The 20947-nt window shown below is 40.0% G+C and overlaps 1 protein-coding gene across 2 annotated transcripts; it reads left to right on the forward strand.

Moving 5' to 3' along the window:
• Positions 1 to 6035: 6035 nt before the first annotated feature.
• opn7d (opsin 7, group member d) lies at positions 6036 to 19364 on the forward strand. Of its 2 annotated transcripts, none has more exons than XM_085260102.1 (6): positions 6036 to 6351; positions 13356 to 13446; positions 13518 to 13680; positions 15841 to 15968; positions 16089 to 16423; positions 16740 to 19364. In XM_085260102.1, the coding sequence occupies exons 2-6, from the start codon at positions 13356 to 13358 to the stop codon at positions 17217 to 17219; spliced, it is 1197 nt and encodes a 398-aa protein (XP_085116228.1). In that variant the 5' UTR covers positions 6036 to 6351; the 3' UTR covers positions 17220 to 19364. The 2 variants fall into 2 exon arrangements, with proteins under 2 accessions (XP_085116228.1, XP_085116229.1); XM_085260103.1 differs by having other exon boundaries at positions 13536 to 13680.
• Positions 19365 to 20947: the final 1583 nt, after the last annotated feature.

Below are 20947 nucleotides of genomic sequence, written 5' to 3' on the forward strand. Positions count from 1 at the left end.
ATTTAAATCTAAATCTAATTAAATATAAATAAAAAATAATCTATTAGTCTAGGCTTAACTATGGGGGAGAAATTGCATAACGTTATATCTTTTCCTTACTTGACATTTAACATTAATGAACTGGTAAAGCACCCTGGTGTGTCCAGCTCGATGTGATCGAGTCAAGTGCGACTCCAGGGGTCTACAGCAGTCAAGTTACTGAGTAACAATCAGACTGAAGAAATGTGGAAGCCCACCAGGATCAGTGAGTCGTTACATTAATAACACATCGTAAACAGTCATCTCTGTCTTGGGCATTGTTACCAAAATAAAAATGGTTTTTGGAATGGAATTTTTGCTTAGGCCCTCAACTGACTCACCAGTATCTCCATTGGGGACGACAACAAATTTTGAAATCAAAATGTGGGGGCAATGTTTAAACTTTAAATTCTGGCTATAAAAAGTCAGTCAGAATAACTGTTTGATGTACTTTTTGAATTGACACATGGATTAAAATTGACACAGGAAAAGGATAGCAGAAGGTAAATGAATTCGTACCTGTAGAGTGCAGATCGTTCCATAAACATGAAGATTTAATGAGGAAGAAGTGCATAAAGGTCTTCCACATATGAACTATAGATCGTGAGATTTAATAATTTATGGAATGTGCACCGGAGGTCAGGAGCATCAAGGTCGCACAAAACTAAACTCTATACATTTAAAGACCTCTTTTATTCAACACATGGTATTTTATGGTTCCCTGACATATATCCTTCAGTCCTGGATTTAATTTGGATATTATTTTTGTTCATGAAGTACTAAAATTGGCTTTAGCTTCATTACACCAATGTCACGTAAAATCAGTATTCAGTTTAATAATTACATTAATAAAAAAAATAGGGGGCAGAAATGTTCTTCAAAAAGTTACTTTTACTTTCTTACTTTGAGTACATTTCTGAGGTTGTACTTTTTCACTTTCACTTGAGTAAAAAAGTTGTTTCAGTACTTCAACTTATAAAGGAGTATTTTTAACACTAGTATCTGTACTTCTACCAAAGTACAGCCCTGATCATACATTAGAACTGTGATGCTCATATTAAACATTACCAAAGTTTCAACAAAAGTAAGTCAAAACTGCTCTAAATGCTCTACAAATCTGAAGAAAGTTGGCTTAAAGGTTGAGGAACTCAATGCATGAGCTGAAGGGTTGCAGCAAGGTTACAATATCTTAGAGTGGCATGAACTATGTCAGGATGTGATCTGTGGCTTAATCAAAGCTACAATACTTTAGTCCAAGATAAATATATAAAGCTGGCATTGAGGACAAGAGGTTCCTACCATCCTGCAGTGCAGTTGTTAGCACTGTTGGCTCATAGCAAGAAGGTCTTCAAATCTATTCCAATCCACTGGCCAGCTGGGGCTTTTCTGTGTGGAGTGCATGGTCTTCCTGTGTCTGCATGTTTTTTCTCTGAGTACTCCGGCTTCCTCCCACAGTCCAGAAATCCATGTTAGATTAATTGACATTTCTAAATTATCTGTAGGTGTGAATGTGAATGGTTGTCTGCTTCTGTGTTAGCAACAGATTGGTCATCTGCCCTTGGTGTACCCCACCTCTTGCCCTGTGATAGCTGAGATAAGCTCCAGCCCATCTGTGACCCTGAATTAAATGAGTGAAAGAAGATGGATGGATTTTATAAGTAGCAATTATATTTTTTTAATGATAAGAATCGGGCCTATCTATAACCATAATGGACCGAAAGGCATTTCACATTTTTTCAACAACATTTACCTTCCCGGTCAGTCATGTACAGTTTAATCTTCCTTGAGATCACAATGAACAGAACCATTTAAACAGGGATTTCCAATTTAAATGAGAATGTTGGTACTAAGATGATGTGTTTACTTCAGTCAGTATAGTATAGGCTCCTTAAGTGAGTGGAAAAACTGAATGAGAAGACCTTTTTATGTGCAACCCATCAATTTTCACATTTTTATTATATCAGATTTAGCTGATGTTTTTTCCTTCTGTAAAACACATTAAAATCAATCAGTCTCTTACAAATGGGGGCGGGGCTTGTATTTAGAGCTGCTGGACAATTAGGATTCACTATGTAGACACATTATGTGCCATTAGGCAAGCAACGATAACAGCTATCAAACATCAACGTTATTTTTGCGTTGCTTGTTATGCTCAGTTTGCACTTAGCGTTCATCTCCTGCATATTTATTGAGATCAATATGTTTCCTCTTCTTAAGAACCTCCATTACCATCAAAACAAAATTTTTTGCAAGGGACATGATAAAAATCTAGAATCACTGATGTTTCTCTCACATCTATTATTGTATTTAATAATAGACTTATTTAACAGAAACTTAATGTCAAGTGAAATGTTTATTTTTAACAAACATGTAAAAACATAATGAAACAAAACTGATGAAAGTTTGTATTAGTTAAACGAATTGTGTCATTCATGCACCCACCTAAAGACTGAAGCATTTGTACCAACGGTAGCCCACCTATTCTGGTGAATGCTGTGCCTGCACACCCGTGATCTGTCTTTTATGCACAGTACCTCATTCCTAACTAAATGCTGTTTCCTCTCTTGAGATGCTCTGCCAAGACTTTGCAGTTACACTCATTTGTTTGTGGGTATTTCTGCATTTAGTTTTTATTTAATACTTGAAAACTCACTAACTTGGTCACTTATTACCATTTGATCTCTTTGCATTAAGAAACTCGAGTTTCTGTTGCAGTATACTTTGGGTCTTAATCCATTTGCACTGTGAAGCAGTGTCCACTCAGTTTCGCAGCATTTGGCTGAATCTGAGCAGAGACTACAGCTCTGTGCACTTCAGAGTCCTTCCTGCTATTTCTAGCAGAAGTCACATCATCAATAAACACCAGTGACCCGGTTCCACTGGCAGCCATACATGCCCATGCCATAACATTGCCTCCAGCATGTTTGACAGATAATGTGACAGATAGCATGGTATGCTTCAGAACATGAGCTGTTTCTCTTCTTCTTCATACTTTTCTCTTTCCAGCTGATACAAGAACATCTTGAATTAATTGGTCAGAAGATTTTTTTAGAACCTTCTTGTTCTTAAGTGTAACCAGTGGTTTGTAGTTTGTTGTAAATTCACTTGATTGCAGACCTTAATAATGATACTCCTACCTTAACAAGACTATTCTTGACTTAGATGTTACAAAGGTTTTTTTTTCTTAACAATAGAAACAATTCTGCAATCATTCCCTTTGTCATATGTGGTCTTTTTAGAGCTTTTAGTGTTGCTGAGCTGAGCAGAGCTGAGCAGTGCTTCTTCATCAACAGTATACCACGTTGTTGATTCGGCCACTACTGGTTTTGTCGTCTATCTGATAGTTTTGTTTTGTTTCTTCAGCCTAGTCATGGCCTCCACCACTTGCATCAACATCTCTTCACAGTAAATCATCATCATCATGCTGCAGTCTCAAAGTGACGCCTGAAAAGTGATAAACAAATAAACATTGCATGTTTACTTGTATTCTGGTATCGATTACAGACCGTTTCATCTTATCCTTTACTTCTTCCTGTCAGGTTGAAGTTATTTAACATGTCAGTGCTGTTTTGCAGCTCAAAATAAATGCCTCAGAGTGCATCAAATGTTCTCTTCTGACTCAGGCTGCTGTGACCAGGACAATGTGGTCTCAGCATTCTCTGTCTCGCTGTCCCTCAGGCAGGTAGAAATGACCCTAAAGCTGCAATTTAATCCTCAACACGAAAACAGACACATGATTGAAAATCAACTAAAGCACCAGCTTATGCTTATGGCATTGTTAGTAATAGAGTAGGATCCAACATGGCTATGAATGGGTATTAAACATACTTATTTGCTTTTTTGTTTTTATCTCTTTCCAAGGTCGTTGCTTTGGAACGAAAAGCAGTCCTCTAGTAGATATTGGGGAATCATCTGTTATGTAATTTATTCTTTCATTTCTTTTTTTCTGGCAATAAAATTAAATCATTTGATACTCTTATTATTTTCTCTTTTTCGAGAACATCTCAGTCTAGAATGAAGCATCCAATAATCAGACTGACAGCTATGTGAAAAGGAAGAAAAAGGGACTTTTTTTTATATGTAAAAGCTGTTTGCTTCCCTTCGTTCAAATTATTTATTGGTAAAAAGCAGACCAATTTCCTGCAGCACCAATTAATCACATTGTAGGGCCTTATCAGATAATTCTGTACCCTGAAGCTTTCTAATCCATGCTCTTAAAAGGGCTGCGGGTTGGCCTCTGCTCTCAGTCAACTGCCACTGCTAACAAGAGCTGAAAGATTTAAGCATCTTCCAGGAAGAGAAACGTATGAAAAACAAATGATTTGTAGCCACTTTTAAGCAATATTGTCAGAGTAGTAAATTGATATTTATTTCATGTGTCAGATTTACCGGTAATGTTGGTTACGTCTTTTCTGACTTTGGTGGGTAACTTTTACTTTTAAAAAACAAATGGAAATAAGAATTCCTTTGTTGATCGCTGTAGGAAAACTCATTCCCTGCATTAACCGATGCTAGACATTAGAAGGAGTAGGGCCTGGGGAGCAACTCCAGCTGTAAGGCAGTGCCTTGTTCAAGGGCACAGTGATGTGAGTATTTACTCAGCATGCTTTGATGCTGGAAGGAAACACAAGCACAAACATATCATGAAAATGCCACACATAACCACTGAGCCACCACAAGTATCATTAATACAATGAAATAATTATAGTCAAGGTGTTTTTTCTCTCCATATTTTGTTAAATTAAATAAATTAAATTCAAAAATTGTATAAGGCAAAGTGTCTGTTGACTGCATATATAGGTTTGGGGTTTTATCTTTTTATTTGAGTATTATATTATTTTATCATGCTGATATTTCTCTTCTGATCTCAGCTTTGGACCACCTAACACATGAAAACATGATCTAGCATTGTTTAAAACTAAGTGACTTGACATTCGCGCTGTCTTCAGGTCCAGAAGGAAAGTGACTGTGCTCACTTTCAACATGATCTCTAATAATTTCCACTTGCTCTGATCACTTCCTGCCATGTCCAATATTACACTAAAGGGACATCATACTACTGCAGCCACTGGCTGTGATACTAAGTTCATCTAAACGTGTCTGAGCGAGCAGCCTGAGAAGGACCAGAACCCTGTGCTGAGGTATTAATATGACAGCCCAGCTCTTTACAGCTTTGACAGCCCTGCAGCCTCGGCACAGCTCAGCGAGTGAGCCCACGCTCCCTTAAGCAGCTTTCCATGACTGTCAGTCTGGGAGTGGTGCTGCTACAAGCAAACTGCATTGGTGGGTATGATAAAGTGGGATGACACAGCGCTTCAGGTGGAGTTCAGCTGCTCCCTACCAGGACTGGATTTACTGTGTGACCGAGGATGACACTTTATTTTCTAAAGTGGCTGTCACATTCATTTTAGACTTAAATTACAGAGAGCCACCTACAAAATTCATTTTTAGTCACAAATTACACATCAAATTCCAGATGCCAGTAGCACAGCAGCAGACATACATTGATCAGCACCATAAGCCATTGTTGCTACTTCCATTCTTTGCTTTGAACTGGGACCATGACATGAGACCATTATAAGCCAAAATGATGAAACCGTGATTGAATTCAAAATCGAATGAAAATACATCAAAACACCATTGCCTTCATTCCTATAAATTTATAATCAATTGCTGCTTTTCTCTCCTGCTGGCTACCAACCTCAAGATTCATTAATTAAGCGATTTGATACCAGCAGCTCACAGCAGCATGTGAGTCAGCTGTGGAGACTGATTTGGGAAAACCCACCTTACACACTTGAATCGCATGCACGATTCATTCATGCAAAGTGAGAGGATAATCCAAAGTGTAGGGTATGTGGGGAAAAAGTAGTGGTAGTAAGAGTGGGCAGAGGAAATGGGGAGGGGAGCGGTACTTTGAGTCATCAGTGACACTCGGATCTTACCAGTATTATGCTGATCCGTCTCTCTCTCTCTCTCCCGTTATTCTCTCTCTGGCCTGCCGTCACTGTGGGCTTTTCGTTCTCCATCAGTTGAATGCCAACAATAATGATCAGCGCACATGCTGTAAGATGCAGCGAGCATGTGTCCACCTGGCCAGCTGCATGCAAGTGTATGTCACTGAAGGGGAGGAGGATACCTTAACCGGACTCTTCAGTGTGAGGCTGAAATAGAACCAGTGCTCCCCTCTCTCTATCCTTCCCCCCCACCTCTCTCTTTTTCCTCCACTCTCTGTCTCCTTCTCGGTGGCTGGCCAAGCTCCTCTCCTCTGTGTCCTGCTCTCCACCTGGCCTCCATGAGTTTAATTGAGGACAAGCCATTCGTCCCTGGAAGGTAAGCAGCGTAGCCGCGGGGTGTCAATTTTCAGAGCAATAAAAAGAGATTAGACAATAACAGAAAAAAAGAGGGGGGGATCAACAATGATGTCGCATTTATGATGAAGATGAAGGCTCAGACCTCACAGCGGACTCGTGGGACCTCCGGCAGGATTAGTGACGAGATCCTGATTATCCCACTCTGTAACAAACGAGTGCTTTTCTTTATCTGGTGGTCCAAGTTGAAGCCGTCACAACACTGACCATTTGCAAGACAGCCTGCCTTGATCCTGAGCCGCTTGCTGCACGTTGTTTATCTGGATGGGTTTGCCTGCATGCATGAACTGTTTCCTGTTGTTTTCGTTGTTGCTTGTGCAGACATATGTGATTGTGGCTCACTCAAAGCTCTCTTCGCAGAAAATCAATAAGTGTGGACAAAGACGGATTTTGTTGTGAAGTCCTTCTGTTGGATACAACATAATTTAACAAAGTGACTGAGCTCCAACTGCAGATGAGAATCAAAGGCAAATAGGAAATGAAAACAGCTGTTTGAGGGCATGACACTGACCTAATCAAAAGTTTCTTTTTCTATACTAATCAGAGATTAATCACACAATAGTTTGTGTGATATAGACTGATGAAGATGGTGATGTGCACATAGCCACAGAGGTCCATCTGAATATTATAAAACAACTTAAAATTATAAAGCTATTTTATAGCATTGTATATTAAAAAATATTTATGCCAAGTTAATCCAATTAGGATGAGCGACACGTCACATGACCAAAAGTTTGTAATTGCCTGCTTGCATCAGACCATTTATGATTAATTGCCTCAGTTGCAATCAGCTAAATGGCAATCTGTCCTCTATGTTACCACAACTGCAGAAGGTCTATGCTACAATCAAATCATGCGCCATCTCCCTTTGCTTAATTTATTTACCCGTATAATTCTGCTGACAACTGATTCACAGTTACATTAATATGATGCAGTGCTTGACTTCTTAAACACATCATGTGAACGCAGATTGCATCATATGTTAATTCTCCAGGTTACATAAGATATGTCGTATGCCCAGCAATGTTTGAAGGAGTTGCCTCCAACCATGCTGTCATGCCGCTAAAACTTGCTGTAAATATTGTACTGTGATGGCACTCGCTTGTCACTGTCAGTCACTCTCAGATGAGGTGGCAGTTCCACACAGCGACGGTGACAGTTGACTTTAATCTCACAAAGGTCTCACTAGGTTGTCGTGGCACGTACCACACAACACACTGGACATCATATTTGCTGCTTTGATTTTAAATACTGCTCAACTCAAAGGGCTTTACCACCGATTTCCAGCATCTAGTGTGGTAGAGTGCTGCTGGGTGAGGCTGTCGGTGGTATAATTATGTTGCCCTGAACTAGAACACAAGAGTTTGAGTTGTATGCACCATATCTTGCTTTCTTTTTTTTTTCCTTTTTTCTTTTTTTTGTTGACTGGTTAGGCACCAGTCAAACAGGCCTAAAGACTGGTCAGCGGTCCTTGACAACCACCAGTTGCTAGGGAAAAAATGTGTATTCGTCAACCAATTGGCAAGTGGTTGCTGGAGGCTATGGGCCATCTGTGAAACTAGCTGCTAGAGCCACCGTCACAGAGGCCTAGACACCAGTAGGAGGCGCCCGGGCACCCACCAGTCAACAGGGAAAATATATCAATTCCTCGTCTGGTTGGTAAATGGTTGCTGGAGGCTGAAAGTGGTCACAAACAGACATTTGGTGCTGCACAAAAAAAAACCTCCTTGCAATTGCTTTGGTCACTAGTCAGTTGGTACAGTTGCCATAGTTTATATGGAAGATGCTGACTTGCCTGTAAACACTCGCCTAATGGTAGTGAAACTGTCTAGTGCTATGCTGTCTATTTGACTTCAGTGAAAATAAGCTGTGGATCACACATTTGTGATAAGTGTTTCACATCGCTGGGGAGGAATGTTGGCCCACTCTTCTTTCCAGAATTGTTTTAGTAATTCAGTCAAATTGAAGGCATGAAAAGAATTTCAATATGATTTAAGTTTTTTGGTTGAATTGTTGTTGTGTTTCAGATCATTGTCCATAACCCAAGTCCTCTTTAGCTTTATGGTACAAACTGATAGCTGGATATTATCCTTCAGGATTTTCTGGTGGAGAGTAGAATTCATGGTTTTAGTGTATTAGTTTTACACCAGCTATCTGAAAATGTAACTTTTGTTTGTTCAGCCAACAGAATATTTGCCCAAAGTCTTGGGTAGACGAGCCTTTGGGTTCTTTTTGGTCAGCATTGTTTTTTCCCCCATGCCATTTTTGCCCAGTTTGTTTAGTACTGTTGTATCATGAACACTCCCCATAAAAGGAGACAAGGGAGGCCTGAAGTTCTTTAGATGTTTTTAGGGGGTTCTTTTGTGACCTCCTGGATGAGTTGATGACGTGTGCTTGGAGTGATTTTGGTAGAACATCCACTCCTGGAAGGTTCACTAGTGTTCAACTTATCTCCATTTGTGGATAATGGTTCTCATCATAGTTCACTGGAGTCCAAAGGAATTAAAAGGATCTTTCACTGTAGACCGTGGTATGATGGGTTGCTTTTAGAGATCTTTTAATTCTATTCAATTCAATTCAAATTTAGCTATACAGTGCCAAACAGTTGCCTCAAGGCCCTTTTAGCCTACTTCACTTTGTCAGGCAGGTCCTATTTACATGAAGTATTGATTCAGCAGCTCTGCCAGGTAAAAAAAAAAAAAAAAAAAGCTACATTTTTTATTTACTCTGGTTACATTTGTCTAGTGTTAAAATTAGTTTGATGTTCTGAAGCATCCTACTTTTAGAAATACTAAAAAAACAGAAAGGAAAAGGAAAGGGTCAAATACTTTTTTATGGCACTGTACACTTCTGTTTCACTCTAATAAGGATGATAATTTATAAACTAAACATAATGTTAAACCTGAAATTAGTGAGTGACACTATAAACCCCCCAGGAATTCATTTACAGAGGTCATTTCCCCATAGACGTCTATACAACCAGATATTTTTTCCCAATCAGAGGAGACGTGCCTGCTGGCTATTAGAGGGAATACAGGCTTAAGGCACTTCCACACTGGTTTCACTTTTCAGGTTATTTTTTTCAAGCATATTTGTAACACAAAAAGGCATAAATAAGTAAAAACTGCTCAATACTGCTTTGAAATGTACATATATAAACAGTGTAAATGCTCAAGGGACAGGGCTGGTAAATCAAGCCAAGCATGCAAAATTAAATGTGACACTTTGCATTCAGTTCACATTCGATCACAAACATTTTCTGATTCATAATGTCAATGCACATACACTGAGAGCCATTATAATGGAAAAGAGGGTAATTTACTTTAGATAAAAATACGAATCCTGTTGGTAACATTTTCTGAAGGAAAGAAAATGCTGGGTAACAGATTAACATTTAAACACAAATCAAAAATTGAGACTGGCTGGAAACCATGCAGATACACAACCATTGCCCTTGAGCATGTGGTCTCTTTGCTCTTTCACTCGCTGACATGCCTGTCAGCCTTTAAATGGCTGCTCATCTCCGCTGACTACAGACATTTAAAATGGTTATGAGTGACAGTTCTACTTTCAGTGGCACCGCAAATCTCACAGTTTGATAGCCTGCCTCAGGCAAACTTGTTGCAAACTTAATAGATAACTTGTCATGCTGACAACAGCAGTAAAACTGCAGAAAGATTATTTTAAATATCCTCTGCAAACCACATGATTCTACAGGGTCAGAGAAGGAAAGGATAGAGTGCACATGTGCTTGAAAAATGAAATAATAAGTCAGGTAAGCAGGTGATATAAGGTACATTTCTCACGTCATCATCTGGAGGTCAAAGTCCTCATGTCCCTGTATCAAAGGCGTCCAATTATTAGTTATTCAGGCAAGCTCAGAGACATGACAGTTGTGTCATAGCCCACTCAACTTCAAAATACTCAATCTATCACAGCAGACCAATGACAGAGTTTATCTTTCCATAACAGCTCCCTTTTCATTTCCACACTCGCTATGCTGATCCGAGTATTTCATAAACTGCTGATCTGCTGGGATTTTTCCCACACAGCCATGTCTAGTGTTTACAGAGAAAACCTCCAGTACATGGCAGCCCTCTGGGTGAAAGCACCTCGTTGATGCTAGATGTCAGTGGATAATAACCAGACTGCCTTGAGCTGATATGAAGGCACCTCTGAATGCAAAACCTGTTAAACCTTGAAGCAGCAGAAAACTCGTCAGCAAATCTGCAACAACTATGTGACGCTATGATGTCAAAATGGGCCAAATGGGCCATGTCCACACTAATACATTTTCATTTGAAATTGCATCCTTTTGTCTCCATTTTTGTCACGGTCTGGAGGGCAGACCGTGGGGGATGTAGGAGAAAGGACCCAAAACGCAGACTTAATGGAATGAACAGTGGGTTTATTTACAGTGAGGTAATTGTACACCACACATTAAATCTCCAAAAGTGCTCCCTCGACTCCCGTGACGTGTCTTCTCCCAAGTGCTGGTATCCCGTGCTCTCTGCCCCTGTGCCTTCACACACCCCGTGTGTCTTGCAGTCCTGTGTTCCGCTGTCCTCCTGGGGAAAAACACAGACACAGCCGTTATGGCACCAACTCCGGCAGGCATACACTTTAACAACACTAGAAACACTGACATGGAGTCTAACTCAACGATCCTGCGCCGGAGGAAGCTCCATCGCTCTGTTAAGTAGCTCCCCCGACGATCCTGATCAGAAGCAGGTGTGTGGTAAGCTAGGCGTGACCAGCAGCTGGCAGGGCCACACCCATCAGGCCTGCAGGTGGCTGTCCTTCATCCTCCAGCCTCACACACACACACCAGCATGGAACACAAGAGCACAGTGCAGCAAACATACATCCAATACACTAATAACAATAAAGGTCCACACTGTTCACGAACCCCGAGTCCCCGGAACCGGGTCCGTGACAATTTTGGCCTTCCGTCCACACTGAGACGGCGTTTTCAGTCAAGGAAAACGCAGTGTTTTGAAAACGCTTTCTAAAGCGGATACATTTGAAAACGCCGTTTGGACAGCGAACCCGGAGCCTTTTCGAAAACGATGACACATTTTTTCTATGCTCCGCTGCTTTTATATATAATTAAGAATGGATGTCTCTAATATATCTCAGACACAGTTTAAAGAAGTTGTACCCACCTGAAAACGTATTTATGAAGGGCAACCCATCAGACAAAAGTTGGCATAAAGGGACAGGAGCTTAAATGTCTTTTAGCGTCAAACAGAGGAGCTACACATAAACCCAATATAACATAAATAAGGATCATATTTTGAAATTTGAACTGTGCAAAGCTGCTTTTGTTTTATTATGGAGCTAATACAAAAATAAGCATATTATGATCCAATTAAAAGGAAGATGCACGCTTTCTCAGTTACAGAGCCAATTTTAAAAAAAAAGAAAAAGCTCAGTCAGTGCTTGGTGAGAGTGCTTGAGCTTAAAAACCAGCACACTTGAGAGAGAAGCATGTGCACATTCAGATCTGTGCAAAGGATGTTTATGATTAATATCAGCTTTAAATCTTCCAAAACCTGACAGTTTCCCCTCCCAAGAGATCTCATGAGATGAAAACATGTTTTGCACAGATCTGAGTGAACACACATTTTATCAGAACACATGCTCTCACAAACTGTATCTATCCCAGCAATAACAGGGCTGATCATTAATGTGGTAACAGTGTTGCTTTTAATCAATGCTGGAGATTAGATGCGGAAAGAAATACGAAGAATTGTTTCTTCAAGGTAATTAATTTGGGGAAGAAAAGGCTTTGGAATGATAGTAAACGTGTGCTACGCCAGTTCCATCACTGATTCCTAAAACACCTGAAGGGAAATTTACTTGATTGAGAATCCATTATTGTGCTGACACAAGAATGAAGTTCATGGAGTTGAGTGGTACTAAAATGGGTCACAGCTTTGTACTCCGCTGAGTCTCCTCCACTCAGACTGACTGGACATTTCGTCATTGACTGGCGTGCTGACTTGCATAGTAATGAAGCTTCATCCCTGTGATTGCCTAAGTCCTTGAACATCAATATTGCCTCTACATCATCTCTGGTAGCTATCCAACTCTTGCTCCGCATTTCGTCCCTGCACCATCCTTTCCTTCCCAATTTCCATTGTATTTTTCATTTTCTATCAAGCAAAGCATTTTCTATCAAGCACTGAATAGCAATCATTATCTTGGTTGCAAATAGCTGGGTAAGAAGAAGCCGACTGGCTAAAGAATATGAGAAGCATGAATGCCTCTGACAGTTTTCAAGTGATGGCGAGAAGACTCCATTAAGAATCTTCCAACAATGTGTTAGAAATCCTGGAGAGCCTGTCAACTCTGTTTCATGGCAGGGAAAAAAAGAATCACACTCTCACCTCGGCCCATTATGTATCTCTTCGATCACTTCGGTGTCTGGATTGCAATTGCATGTGTGCTTGGTGAATCATGCTTAGACTGCAATTTCACAAGCTTTTTATTCCCAGAAAATCTGAGCACATTTGGTCTTAATCATAATTGTTTTGTTCCCTCAACCGCTTGTACCCCTGTTGTAAATCCTAAAAATGGCACCGTGCTTTAATTTTTTCCATCTGTCAATGCTTTTTAGATATTTGTATTTAATATGAACAGTCCTCAGCTTTTGCAGAGGATTATTTTTCTTCAAAACAGCTTTTTTTATTTATTTCTACATCTGATCCTGTAGGCTGCAGATATTTCTTGCAATAACAGCAGTAGGACAGCTTGTAGTGCACTACAGACAGTGTGCAGTGTTTGAAATGCTTCAGAAACAAAACAGTTTGCATTGATTTGATTTTACATAGTGACTACATATACTTCCTTTTTGCATGTTTTCATTTTTTTAGGATCCTAAGTTGAGTATTGACTTTTGTAAATTCCTGGATTATTTTCAGCTTTATTGACCATGAATTAATTCGAGTGGTGACATTTCAGATGGGAAATGCTTCAGACACGTCTGCTGTGTTTACCTCCACCATCTCCAAGGAGCATGACATCTTCATGGGTTCAGTCTACAGCTTATTCTGTGAGTCCACACAACATTTTTTTTATGCTTTATCCATCTTTAGCACAACTCAATCTCCTTTTCTTTCACAGGTGTACTGTCCATCATAGGCAACTCCACACTGCTACTTGTTGCTTATCACAAGCGGTCAACCTTGAAACCAGCAGAGTTCTTCATCATCAATCTCTCCATCAGTGACCTTGGGATGACACTCACTTTACTTCCACTGGCCATACCATCGGCGTTTTCACACAGGTATCGTAAAAGCTCCTTCTATATTTTTATTTCATTTCAACTTCAAATTCATTTATCAGTAATCATTAAATTTTTTTCTCTATTCACTATAAATAGCTACATGTTATAGCAAAAAAATGGAGATTGATAAACATTTTGTGTAGTTGTGGGCCTTAACTATATTTTCAATCTAGCCCCATGTGGAAGGGCCTCCACATTTAGTGCCATTCCTAACAAACTGATGTGAATTCACCAATTTCCTTCTGCATCAGGACCAGACTGTGGAGGCCTTTTACAGTGAACTCGTTGTCACGTTCAAGAAATCAGTTTGATTCGTTTTGTGACATGAAATAGAACCAAGATGGATCCATGCTTTCATATGTCACAGCAGAAACTGAGACTCATTAACATTTTTCCAATTTTCCTATTATCTAAATTTGGTAAACCAGTGTGAACTGCAGCCTCAGTTTCCTGTTGTCAGCAGACAGAATTGTCACCTCTTCTGCTGCTTTAGCCCTTCTACTTGAAGGTTCAATGTGCTGTGTTTTTAGAGATGCTCTTACCTTGGTTGTAACAAGTGGTTATTTGACATCATCATTCTCCTCAGACATCTGGCTTCACTCAAAGAACTGCTGCTCGCTGGATATTTTCTTTTCAGCTCGCGCTTGGTAAACCCTAGAGATGGTTGTGTGGGAAAATCCCAGTAGATCAGCAATTTATGAAATACTCAGACAAGTCTATTCAGCAATCCAGCAAAAGTAAATCCGCATTCTTCGGCATTTTGATGCTTACTTTAAATTTCAGCAGGGTGTCTTCATCGTGCCTACATGCCTAAATGTATCAACATATTGCCACGTATTTGGCTAATTAGATATTTGCTTTAATGAGCAGTTTAAACAGTTATACCAAATGAAATGCCCAGTGAGTATATGTTACAACATGTCTAACCTAAAAATCTATAAAAAAAATGACTTTTAACAGATTTCCTGTTAAAGTTTGTGCAGTTCCTTTTTTTCTGTCACTCTGTCTAAATACCTACTTACATTTTCATCATTGACCTCAAACTCCAACTCTTGCTGGGAAAATCAACAGTGCAAAACTCTGAATGAAAACATCTTCAGTGGAGGACACTGCAGTTTCCAAGCCTGACGAAGACGTGTTACGTCACGAGCATTACCAGGTGTTTGCTTTCGGCTTTGTTTTTTGTTTTTGTCTTCACACTCACAGAGTTTTGCACTGTCAGTTTGCCCTGAGTTCAACAGCTACATCCCAAGAGAGGGCATCTGGCAAAACTGCGGTACATGTCATGAAAATGTCACCATTTCGGTAAACAAAAATAAATCTGTGGTCTCTGTTACTCACCACCATTCTTAGTTGCCAGATTTAGCTGCCTGTGAGTTGCTCTTGCCAGAAACTCATATTCAAATCAAGGGTCTCTGCTGTTACAAGGTGGAGGAGATCTAGTATGCATTTCATACGTGAAAAAGTGATCATAATCTGACTTGCAAAGAGCAATTCCAGCACTGCAGGAGAGCTTCAGTGCTCATAAAGAAACATTAAGGTGGAGCACATTTACGTGAGGTCTCTTGTCCTTGTTTTTTATTGACACAATATCCAGAGGTCCTTTGGTGCAATTAGCTTAGCAAACAGTCAGAAAATAGTCATCTATCAACCAAAAATATACTTTTTAAAAACAAAATAATGCGAACACTTTTGCAGACACAAGATACATGATGGCCTCCAGTAATAATAATGTACCTGATTTAAAATGTATTGTTCTAAATTAGCTTAACTGAACCTCTGGTTTTGAACAGGGGCTTATTGTTGTTAGAAGAGATTAATAATAACCAAGAAAGAATGAGAATGAGGAAAAGTGAGAACATTTTGGAAAGTGGTTTATTTCATCCTAAATGCCTGAATGCAACTGAAATGGATCATGTTCCAGCAGGTACTCTTAATACTGTATCAGATTGCAGAATAAATATAAACAAATTATATTGGAAATCTATGTTCGGGATGGAGAGGGCTTCCCAAAGCTTGTTATTATACTTCTATCCTCACACTCAATAAAAAGACCCTCCAAAGCTGTGACTGAAACTCTACAGTTACACTCAAACAGGGAGCAGTTTTCTGGGCCCTAGCCTCTATTACATTTTTTTTACTCATTGTCTGTGTGTACAGGTGGCTGTTTGGAGAAATCATCTGCCAGGTGTATGCTATGTGTGGAGTGCTGTTTGGTCTCTGCAGCTTGACAAACCTCACAGTGCTTTCCTTAGTGTGCTGCCTTAAAGTCTGTGTCCCCAACCACGGTGAGGGTGGAATAAATTGATAAGCATGATGTTGTCAAAGCTACAAAAAGTTTACCAGCAGCAGGAGTAAAACGAGCATAATAACTTCAAGGCACTTTTTTCTATTTCCTCTCTTATCAGGTAACAACTTCTCCTCGTCACATGCCCACCTCCTGGTGGCTGGAGTTTGGTGTTACGCGTCTGTGTTTGCTCTGGGGCCACTGGCACACTGGGGACATTACAGTCTTGAGCCTTATGGGACAGCGTGCTGCATTGACTGGCATGCACCCAACTATGAGCTTTCAGCTTTGTCTTATATTATCTGCCTTTTCTTCTTTTGCTATGTAGTCCCCTGCACTATCATCTTCCTCTCCTACACTTTCATTCTGCTGACCGTGCGGGGCTCACGTCAGGCCGTCCAGCAGCATGTGTCACCACAGGCCAAGAGCACCAATGCACACGCTCTCATTGTCAAGGTCAGAGGTTATGGCTGTGTCGCTTCAGCACCACTGACTATAGCTTTTATAGCTAACAGGATCTGAGTAGGATATGAAAACATAAATAATTAGAAGGTTATAAATTAAATTGATTACTTTCTTTATCTCTGTACAGTCTTCTGATGCATATGTAGACTTCTGAGTGGATAGATTCAAAACTAAAGTTATAATACTTAAGATATATGTTTTCATACAAATTTGCCACTAACATGAAACTAAATTCTGCATGTCATGTTTTTTGTTCAATGTTGTTTGAATATCTGCATGCATATGTGTGAATGCTCCTTCTCCACAGCTGTCTGTAGCAGTGTGCATAGGCTTCCTGGCTGCTTGGTCTCCATATGCTGTCGTGGCCATGTGGGCTGCTTTTGGGGATGCCACGCAAGTTCCTCCTGCTGCTTTTGCCCTTGCCGCAGTGTTTGCCAAGTCTTCTACCATCTACAACCCTATGGTCTACCTCCTGTGTAAGCCCAACTTTCGCGAGTGTTTATACAGAGACACTTCGATGTTACGACAGAGGATCTACAGGGGCAGTCCGCAGTCCGAGCCGAAAGAACGATTCGGATCCACATCACAGCGCAACAAGGACATGAGCGTCTCCACGCGCTTTTCAAATGGACAGCAGGAGAGCTACGGGGCGTGTCTGCACTGCACTGACAATGCAGCTCTGTGTCATGTGACACCCCAAAGGACTGCCTGCATCCTGACTGGATCCACCTACACAGAGGTGACAGTCGGCCAACTCTCAGCCAAACCACAGGCCGAGTTCCTCTAGTGGAACAGCCTGATTCTTTCATAAAGCAAACAAAGGACGACACGTGATCAAAAAGACAAAGAGGTTACTGAACAATAAAGTCTCAATGAGACTTCACCACCTTTGCAAGGACCTTTCATGTCATCCTTTCTGAGTGACTCTTTCATTGTGAAATGAAAACATGATACAAAAACTTCTCGGAAGATTTGCCACAAAAAAGTATACTTGCAATGTCTTGACGTCTACTTCTGTGTCAGCTTGTTTCCTGTTTCATTTAAATGTGCAGTAATTTAACAGGATTCCAAGAGAGCAGAAAATGAGACAGCAGAACCCCCTCCAGCTTAAAGGTTAATTAGGAAAATGTGTACCTCAGTGTGCATCATGAGGATAAACTATGTTTAATATTCCACCAGCGCCAACTGAGTATATTATAAGGCAAGGCAAGGCAAGGCAAGGCAAGGCAAGTTTATTTGTATAGCACAATTCAACAACAAGGTGATTCAAAGTGCTTTACAGAGACATTAGAAACAAGAACAAATAAAAAGCATGATTTAAAATTGATTAAAACAAGCAAATAAACTAACTAACTAATTAACAAACAAACAAAACAGTATATAAAATCAAAACAGATAAAATCAGAACAGTAGATAAAATCAGTAGTTAAATGTAAGTTTTGAAATTTAAGCTTAAAGTGTGGATTTGGTGCTTTATTCAAATGCAGCTGAGAACAGGTGAGTCTTCAACCTGGATTTAAATAAACTGAGTGTTTCAGCTGATCTGAGGCTTTCTGGGAGTTTGTTCCAGATATAAGGAGCATAAAAGCTGAATGCAGCTTCTCCGTGTCTGGTTCTGACTCTGGGAACTGATAAAAGACCGGATCCAGATGACCTGAGGGATCTGGATGGTTCATACTGGGTCAGGAGGTCATTGATGTATTTTGGTCCTAAACCATTCAGAGCTTTATAGGCCAGCATCAGAACTTTAAAGTCTATCCTCTGACGGACAGGCAGCCAGTGTAAAGACCTCAGAGCTGGACTGATGTGGTCCACTTTTTTGGTCTTAGTGAGGACTCGAGCAGCAGAGTTCTGAATGAGCTGTAGTTGTCTGACTGATTTTTTAGGTAGACCTGTAAAGATGCTGTTACAGTAATCAAGCCTACTAAAGATGAATGCATGGACTAGTTTTTCCAGGTCCTGTTGAGACATCAGATCTTTTATCCTTGATATATTCTTGAGGTGATAGTAAGCTGATTTTGTTATTGTCTTAATGTGTTTTTCTAAGTTTAGGTCTGCATCCATCACTACACCCAAATTTCTCGCCTGGTTTGTGGTTTTTAGATGTATAGATTGAAGTTCTCTGGTGACCTGTAATCGTTTTTCTTTGGCGCCAAAGACTATTACTTCAGTTTTGTTTTTGTTTAGCTGGAGAAAATTGTGGCACAACCAGTCATTAATTTCCTCAATGCATTTACCAAGAGCCTGTACAGGGCCTCGGTCTCCTGGTGACATTGTGATATATATTTGTGTGTCATCTGCATAGCTGTGATAGTTTATTTTGTTGTTGTTTATAATCTGTGCCAGTGGGAGCATGTAGATGTTAAACAGAAGGGGTCCCAAGATGGAACAAACAAACACTTGTCTGCTCAGATGTGAAGTTACCTATTGATACAAAGTATTTCCTGTTTTCTAAGTATGTTTTGAACCAGTTTAGTACAGTTCCTGAAAGACCTGTCCAGTTCTCCAGTCGTTTGAGTAATATGTTGTGGTCAACTGTATCAAATGCTGCACTGAGATCCAGTAAAACTAGGACTGACATTTTTCCACTGTCTGTATTCAGACATATGTCATTAAACACTTTGGTCAGAGCGGTTTCAGTGCTGTGGTTCTGTCTAAAACCTGACTGGAAGGCATCATAGCAATTATTCTGTTTTAAGAAGTAACTGAGCTGTTGAGAAACTGCTTTTTCAATGATCTTACTTAAAAACGGGAGATTTGAGATCGGCCTGTAGTTGTTCATTTGTGTCTTGTCAAGATTGTCCTTTTTCAGTATAGGTTTGATTACAGCAGTTTTTAGTGATTCTGGAAACACACCTGATAATAAAGAAAAGTTGACGATCTGTAACAGGTCTGACTCTAAAGTCTTTGAGACCTTTTTGAAAAAACTTGTTGGCAGGACATCTAAACAGCAGGAGGAGGAGTTCAGTTGACCTAAGATGTCCTCCAGGTCTTTGCTGTTAATAGGTTGAAACTGTTTCATGGTGTTTAAACAGTTTTTTGGTGGACACAGTACATATCCTGGATCTGCTGTTGATGTACCAATTGCTTGTCTAATTTTTTGGATTTTTTCAGTGAAGAATTTGGCAAAGTCATTGCAGGCCATGGTCGAATGAAGTTCAGCTGCCACTGACACAGGAGGGTTTGTTAGCCTGTCAACTGTAGAAAATAAGACCCGAGCATTATGGCTGTTTTTAGTGATGATGTCAGAGAAGTAGGACCTCCTTGCATTCCTCAGTTGTAAATTATAATTGTGAAGTTTCTCTTTATAAATGTCATAATGAACCTGGAGGTTTGTTTTTCTCCATCTGCGCTCAGCTTTCCTACACTCTCTTTTTTCTTTTTTCACCAGTGTGGAGTTTCTCCATGGAGACTTTTTCCTTCCAGAGATAACCTTCACCTTAATGGGAGCAATAGTGTCCATTACATTTAACATGTTAGCATTGAAGCTATTGACGAGCTCATTGACTGACCCTCTGGGCAGGTCAGGTGTTAATGGGAAGACCTGGTTAAAAATTGCACTACTGTGTTCAGTTATACACCGTTTTGTGATCACTGTTGTTGATATATTTGTGTGGGCTGAGATTTTACTTTCAAAGAAAACACAGTAATGATCAGACACGCCCACATCAGACACAGTAACCTTTGAAATGCTCAGGCCTTTGGAGATCAGTAGGTCAAGAGTGTGTCCTCTATTATGTGTGGCCTCTGTTACATGCTGAGTCAGCCCAAATTTGCCCAGAGTGTTACTCAGGTCTTTAGTCCCTTTGTCCTGAGGGTTGTCCACATGAATGTTAAAATCCCCAACAATAATTACACAGTCAAAATCAACACAGATCACAGACAGCAGTTCACTGAGGTCATTAAAAAAGTCTGTGCAGTATTTGGGAGGCCTGTAAACATTAAGAAACACAACTTTGGATGGGGCCTTCAGCTGTAAAGCCACATATTCAAAAGACTGAAAACTTCCAGGAGATAGCTGCTTACATTGAAATGATTCATTAAATAAGAACGTATTGCAGTCAAGGACTGTGAAAAAGATTGTTTAGGTTTCTTTACATTGAGGACCGTGATACTGTACGTAAAGGGGTATTCAACCTAAAATGATCAAGTATTCACCGCCTGTAGGAGTGAATGTCTGATCTAATGTTTTGTCCTTGTCAATAGTGGGATGTACTGTAACTGAGACATAAAATCAAACTGGCAGCTGCAGTTTTCTGAGATGAACAACACAACCAAATTTCCCCACTTCGTCCAGCCTGCAGGGTCTTTGAGAGGTTTAATGTTAGAGAGAGTGCTGTAAGCAGAAGATCACTTCAGTCAAGAGGCCTGTACTTGCAGGGCTCCAGTGCAGCATGTAACCTGCAGTCATTTTCTAAACAGAGACTGTAGAACAAAATAGTTCCACATTAATTTGTACATAAGTTTAGATTTTTATTTCATAAAAAGCACTGCATGTGACTCCCTTTGGTTTAC

This window comes from Mchenga conophoros, linkage group LG20, assembly GCF_057382185.1.
Source record: "Mchenga conophoros isolate Kocher_MC1m ecotype Shallow Benthic linkage group LG20, M_conophoros_male_GT1.1, whole genome shotgun sequence".
NCBI classification, from domain to species: Eukaryota; Metazoa; Chordata; class Actinopteri; order Cichliformes; family Cichlidae; genus Mchenga; species Mchenga conophoros.